The 7,188-nt window shown below is 37.7% G+C and overlaps 1 protein-coding gene across 3 annotated transcripts in view; it reads left to right on the top strand.

The window, feature by feature from the left end:
• The first annotated feature begins 1,280 nt into the window (after positions 1-1,280).
• The window catches only part of LOC106612254 (glycine receptor, alpha 1), a 146,934-nt gene continuing 141,026 nt past the window's right edge, over positions 1,281-7,188 (top strand). For 2 of the 3 annotated variants that reach the window (XM_045724231.1, XM_045724230.1), the window contains exon 1: positions 1,281-2,411. In XM_045724231.1, coding sequence (XP_045580187.1) covers positions 2,341-2,411 — 71 coding nt within the window. In that variant the 5' untranslated portion in view covers positions 1,281-2,340. The remainder of the gene's footprint in view (positions 2,412-7,188) is intronic. The other variant, XM_045724232.1, reaches the window with a different exon arrangement.

Below are 7,188 nucleotides of genomic sequence, written 5' to 3'. Positions count from 1 at the left end.
TAGCTTGAAAACTGCTACATATTCTCTCTGATGCCAAGAGGCAGGCCTTTAAAATGTTCCTTCCCAGGGCCAGAGACTTGGTTCGTCCAGCCATGCACTGTTGAAGTCATAGTAAAACTCCTTGTATGCAATTGTATCTCACTCAAGGTGTGTTCTGATTATGAGGGGGTCCCTGGTGAATTTTCTATCACAGCCTCAAAACGTTTGAGAACCCCTGGCCTAAGGGCATGATTTAAGGGGCCTTATGGCCAACTGTTGTTTATCATTCAGAGCAAGAGCTAATTATATTTCAGCTCAGACATTTTCTTAATTTATTTATTTTCTTAGATAACTTCTTGGGTAATGGTCATTAGTGCAATCAAAAAGGATGAAACACATTCATTACGTAATGTCATATTTAGGAGCCCAAATTAGAAATGTTGGATTTTGGAAAACTCACAGCACAGCATTTATTTAATTTATATCATCCAGGTGGTCGACTGAAGAGTATTAAATTATACAAGTCCTCGACTCACTTTAGCTATGAGTTAGAGTCTCTATTTGAGATAAACGATGCAAACACGTATCTGTTTCCTCAATAGGACGAGGCGGATTCCTGTTGAATACTGTGGATGAGAACGAACAAAAGCACCATATATATCCATCCGTATTCTAATCGTGCGTATTCCATTCTTTCTATACCGTCCGTGTGCCACGTGATATTTAGTGACTGCGTTCCCAAAAGAGAGCTGCATTAGAAACCGAATCACGTTTCAATGGAGAATGTGGACAGCGGTGCCGATGAAATACCGCTACTGCAGAGACAGAGGGAGAGAGCCTCTCTTTAAATGTCTGCATGGAGGGAAAACAATATCGATTATACAAAAAAAGATCAAACAGAAAATGCAAGTGGAGGCAACGAAGCATGATATTGAACAAGATACTTTATTTCTGTATGCTTTTTTTGCCGCCCTTGCAACGCTCACTTGTCAATCAAAAAGTAACCCACAAGAACATTGAAATAAAAATGAAAATACTTCATGCCGGCTGACAAATTACCATCAAAAATTAAAATTAAAAAAATGACATAATAATTGTATAGTCTGTCACAAGCATTTCGCTACACTCGCAATAATATCCGCTAACAATGCGTATGTGGCCAATAAAATGCGATTTGATTTTGAACATTTTAACACGTCAACCAGTGTAGACCCGGGGTGTGCAAACAGTCAACGGCACTAAAAAGTTTATAGAAATATGATAAGTTAACATTTGACAAATCATGGACTATTCTGTAGTTCCATACCAATGCGCGGGACATTAAAACTCTCCAGATGACAGCGCCTCTCTCCAATCAGAGCCGTGGCCTAACTATTTTCAGCAACATGTAGACCAATAACAACGGCATGTGGGCGTGGGTTCAAAGGAGAGGTGCTTTTTTTGAGTTTAGTAAATGACTGCAGCAAGAAATACAGTGGTGGTCTGACGTGAGAGCGCTGGGCAATGAGAGGCAATGGAAGAAGAGGCTAGTCACATCCCGATTTCACTCATTTTAACATTATTGCGAGGAATCTAAATGCAAGAAGACGAAAACGAGTTGTGAGTCCCGAACTTGACCGGACAATGGAAGTAGCTCTCTGCAGCAGTTCCAACTCACCCATTGGAGTCAACTACCGAGACACAGAGAGTACCCGCAGAAAAACATCAGTCAGCACCTCAGGGGTAACTACAACTACGTGTGGCTTGAAAGCAACACCTCTGTTTTTGGGATGCATATAAGAGAAAGCGTAAAGAAAAAAAACACTGACTACGTATGTATATATTTCGTGTAACAACTGTGGAATTCCGCTACTGTTCTAGACGTAAAGGGTATACAACCACGTAGTTAAACATCTCCTGAGATTGAGACATTCATTGAGACGCAGAGCACATACATTCTCACATTTATCACTGAAGGAGGCAATGTTCAAATTCACAAATTCCCCTTGTAACAAAACCCTAATTGCCGCTTAGGATCGCAAAGAATAAACGTCGGAAAAATCTGTGATATCGTAGCCTAACGTGCTGTACCCTGAAAGCAACAATAACCTGGGCTGAGTGAAATCCCGCAAAACCGGGTCTGCTGCTGTCCGTGGTCCTGAAAAAGAATACTCATTATTTTATTTATCCGAATCAGTAACGGCGGTCTAAGGAACACGGTTTCATGGCCTGGGCGGTTATGAAAATCTTGTGGTTTTCTTGTGACTCTGGAATCTGAAGAAAAAAAAGCAACAGAAGAATTGCTTACCTTGGAGGTCCGAAATCATTCAAGGAATTGGAATTCTACTCCTATTGGTGCTCCTGGAGCTGTAGGTAGCCCGAATGAGACCGGCAAAAATGTATCGAATAAACGCTCTCGGGATCTATTTGTGGGAAACAATAGTATTTTTCAGGTAAGGAACATTATTCATTGACTTTATATTCTTAATGTGTTAAATACCATTTTATTGATATCTTGTGGGCTTTAGGGTGGTCAGAATGTATCCTATCATAGCTTAGCATGCATGGACAAAAGTCTGAATAGAAATAAATCAACTCAGCCAATTGATTAGGTTTAATCACACGATTATCAAAGTTGGGTTGGCTTTATTATATATTTATGTAGTCCTAATCATTCCTCTATTGTCAGCGAGTTGCATTAAGTCACACACTACATTAGACAGCGGGTGCTAACAGCGAACACTAGCGGTCATCAAACGCTAAACGTTGTAAACTCTGATGAGGCATATGTTATCAACAGGCAAGTCATAGTAAAGGATCTGAGTACACTCTCACACACATATCCGGGAAGTTTTGTTGTTGTTGGTGTGTAGGCCTATCCATCACCTACTCACTGAGAAGAGAAATGTCTTGTGTCTGTCTTCATTTCTCTCATGGGGCCAGCCCACTATATGTCAAAGTCTTAGGCTAATAGTCTTCAACTATTGTCAATGAAATGGACAAATCATGTTTTTTAGAACTTGTATATTTAACAGAACATAAACTGTAAATATGCTGGATGATGACTGTTTTGTTTTCTCCCAGTAACCACACAGTATATCCGTCCTGACCAGTTGGAATATTCTAGTTTTGACATGATTGTCTTTGTATGAATGTAACGACTACTATCAAGCTCGTGATCCTCATACATGAAGTGTATTATTCTCTGTAAATGTGAACAAGGATATCTCCAATGTTCTTATTGGAGGGGAGGCAGGTATTCTGTTCAGAGAACAGCTTCTCTCCCATTGGCCCAAACATGGCTCTTTGTCTGTGAATGGTGTTGTGCATTGCATGCCTAATCAACATTACGTTCTACATTATAGAATCAAATGAATCATCAGAGTTCTTTTTTAGACTACTTTACATTCTATATTCTATTCTGTAGTCCATTGGAATCCAGGTACATTCCTTGCAGACAGACAGTGTTTATTTAGCATTCTGGCCAGCGTGTTTAGCTAATGAAGTAGAATCAGGATTTTGCAGCCTCAGCTCTCACTGCTGAACTCTGCAGTTCTGCTTAATTGATATATCTTTCCCAGTCTCAACCTAGACCTCCAGACCTCATTTCAAATGCAGACTTATTACCTATTACTTATTACCTATTACTTATTACCTATTACTTATTACCTATTACTTATTACCAAGCATTGATTACTTTGTCAATGTCAAAACAGCCTGATGAATGCACATTATATACATCACTGTATATACAAACATATTCATTAATATAAATTGTACATTTCTTTCTGAATTTCTATTAATGTTAGGGTTAGTTTGTGGGAAAGTTTGTGGTCATACGCACATCCTTAAAAACATAGGTGCTGGGCTAATACAGAATACTAGTATAGAACAAGAAGGCCCGCACACTGTTAAAGCTCCCAATTCACTGCTTTATTGACAACGTTTAGATTCGAAACGGATCTTCGTCAGGTCGTCAGGGTTAGTTTGTGGCCCATGTGAAAAGTTGCACGCTCATTTAATGAACGACTATCAGATAAAGTATGCATTTGACACAGCAAGTGAAAACATGTAATTACCTAATCAAAGTCTATGTCAGTCTATGTTAATTAGCAAAACATCTGGGAATACTAGAGCTTGTTCAATCAAAATGTCCTATCCTTTTGCCACCAACCATGTAAACAGTGGGAGGAAATTTAGCATTTCAATCATTCAAAACGCATTCTATTGCACAGTATATTACACAGGAAATACACTGCATAGCGCACACTAAACAGGATATGCACTGTATAGCCCTTATTAAACAGGATATACACTGTATAGCCCTTATTAAGCAGGATATACACTGTATAGCCCTTATTAAACAGGATATACACTGTATAGCCCTTATTAAACAGGATATACACTGTATAGCGCACACTAAACAGGATATACACTGTATAGCCCTTATTAAACAGGATATACACTGTATAGCCCTTATTAAACAGGATATACACTGTATAGCCCTTATTAAACAGGATATACACTGTATAGCCCTTATTAAACAGGATATACACTGTATAGCGCACACTAAACAGGATATACACTGTATAGCCCTTATTAAACAGGATATACACGGTATAGCCCTTATTAAACAGGATACACACTGTATAGCCCTTATTAAACAGGATATACACTGTATAGCCCTTATTAAACAGGATATACACCGTATAGCCCTTATTAAACAGGATATACACTGTATAGCCCTTATTAAACAGGATATACACTGTATAGCCCTTATTAAACAGGATATACACTGTATAGCCCTTATTAAACAGGATATACACCGTATAGCCCTTATTAAACAGGATATAGGTTGCTTTCTGCAACGTAGCACACCAATGTGTGGAAGTGAACATGTGGCCCTAATCCACTAACAAGAATCCCAGACCATCACTGGAGAATATGTACGCAGCAAATGTGTCCACACATAGTCTCTCGAGAATAAATATTCACTGATTTAAATTAAATTAAAGGCCTAACACTAAAATTAGTACCTCACATTTGTGCAGAAAAATGCTAGTCTCAACAGTATAGAATGTTGTTGTATGGTGTTTTAAATTTTTTTTAATATTATCTTGTATTTTATGCCATCTTTGACACCATGACACGTATGTTTGGGACTTATTACTCTCAGTTGAATAGTTAAATCAACCAAATTCATGCACAGTTTTCCATAGCAAAATTGGAATATGGAATAATCTATTTAGGGAAAAATGTGTTGAATTGACTCCTATGGATTTTTCTATTTCATACAATGCTTTCTAAATTGAACTGGAAAATCTAAAGCTAATTTATAATTGACTTGCTGATTATTTCATGTATTCCCCCCAGTATCACCTGGCCTATAGGCTCATGAATAGGGTTGCAAATGGTGGGTATATTGCTGGAAACTTTCAAAGTTTACCAGTAAACGACCAGAATTTTGGTATCATTCAAGGATTTTATGTAATCTAGCACAAGACATATTGTGGCCCTTTTTGGGTACTTCAGATTATCACAGGTGTCTGTAATTATCTCTGGCCCTCTGTGTGGCCTTATTACATGTAAAATATATGGAAAAATAAAATAAAGAAAGAGAGTGACAAAGCTGTAAAACATTATCCTAAATATAAACCACCAATTTAGTAAATACCATATCCTTTATATTTTTTTAACACCATTTTATTTATGTTACTATGTCGCTGTATATTTGTTGTCAATGTTTTGGCATCAAACTCATGGCAGTTGTGAAAAATGTCAATAGTAGGAAGAGTTGCAGAGTTAATTGAAAATAATGCTTTTGTTGATTAGACACTTTTTCCATTAATTAGGCTATCTTCTCTTGAACTATGTGGTCCATCCACTAGAAACGCATTGACAGTATGGACACAGATATATAAAATGAGGAATATATATTAATATATTTTTCAAAGCTATTCAAGTATAAATTACCAAAGATTTTCTGTTAATTACCAAAATTACTAAAGATTCCTGTAACTTCCAGTAGCTTTGCAACCCTACTCATGAAACATAACCTTGAGTTGGCCTTGAACAGCAGAAAGCAGTGACACTGCTTGCATGCACAGACACCACAGCACCAGTTGTATTCAATCACCAATATAGAATTAGTCCTTTAAATCCTAATTTCATCCCAGATTTGAACCCCATGTCTTCATTAAATCGTATTTACACACACCATGCTGTTCAGCAAGCCATGTCATGTTCATTGTGATAGTGATGGTGATGGCTGTCACTTGTTTTCAGGTCAGATAGGCTGTACTACATGTATTGTCAGAACAGATGGGTGGGAAAGCTGGATATATTTAGTTATAAATGTATAAACCTCTAATAAAAAACTATTCACTAGCTCAGTGGAGTTCACGATCCCTTACAATCACACATTTTAGCCAGGTTTATTTCCAAAGCTTGATGTATGATAATACATTATTGATCAACATAGACAAAGACAGATAGCACTATAAATAACATAGCTTTTTTTTATCAATGGCCTCACCTCTCTTTCTACTCAGTCACGGAGAAAGAAATGGAGGAATTCGTAGCTCTGAATTCACCAACTATGTTCTATTGTCCACACAATAATACCAGTTCCAATGCATGTCCAATATGTTGTTATATACAGCATGCTGTACTGTACTGCATGCTAACATTGTACGGAGCATTAATTCATGTCATGTTTCACTTCTTGATCTTTAAAAAAAAAAGTTCAGCTCAACACAATAACACTCCTAAAGACAAATGCATGAACTTATGCTGCACACGTTCGTCATTCGTTTTGTGTAATGTTTTATTTATTTATGTTTATGATGATTCTTGGTTTATTAACAGACATTACGTTAACAGTTTGAAAAGGAGAACAGAACGGCCCTCCTCCTATCTGTGCCAGGGACTGGGTGGGGATGAAGGCTTTGGTAGGACTGATTTCTCAGAAAAGCCAGGATGAGATCAATTAGGATTGTGGTCTTCAGAGGCTTTATTAAGAACATAATGAGGTACACTTAGCGCTAATGATTGGTGCTCCACATTAAAGTATGCAGAGCTCAGAGACTGTTTGCATATTATTCTCTCTGGTGCTGGGTGTCAGCTGTTTTTTACTGCTGCCTCAGCACCGGCCACGCAGACCAAGTCTCTCCACAGTTGGCCGTGGCCTGGCCAAGCAAGCATTGATCAGAAATAATTATAAAAGTAAAT

This window comes from Salmo salar, chromosome ssa09 (assembly GCF_905237065.1).
Source record: "Salmo salar chromosome ssa09, Ssal_v3.1, whole genome shotgun sequence".
Classification (NCBI taxonomy): domain Eukaryota; kingdom Metazoa; phylum Chordata; class Actinopteri; order Salmoniformes; family Salmonidae; genus Salmo; species Salmo salar.
The sequence above is the reverse complement of the archived record's forward strand: the minus strand, read 5'-3'. Positions and strand labels throughout refer to the sequence as shown.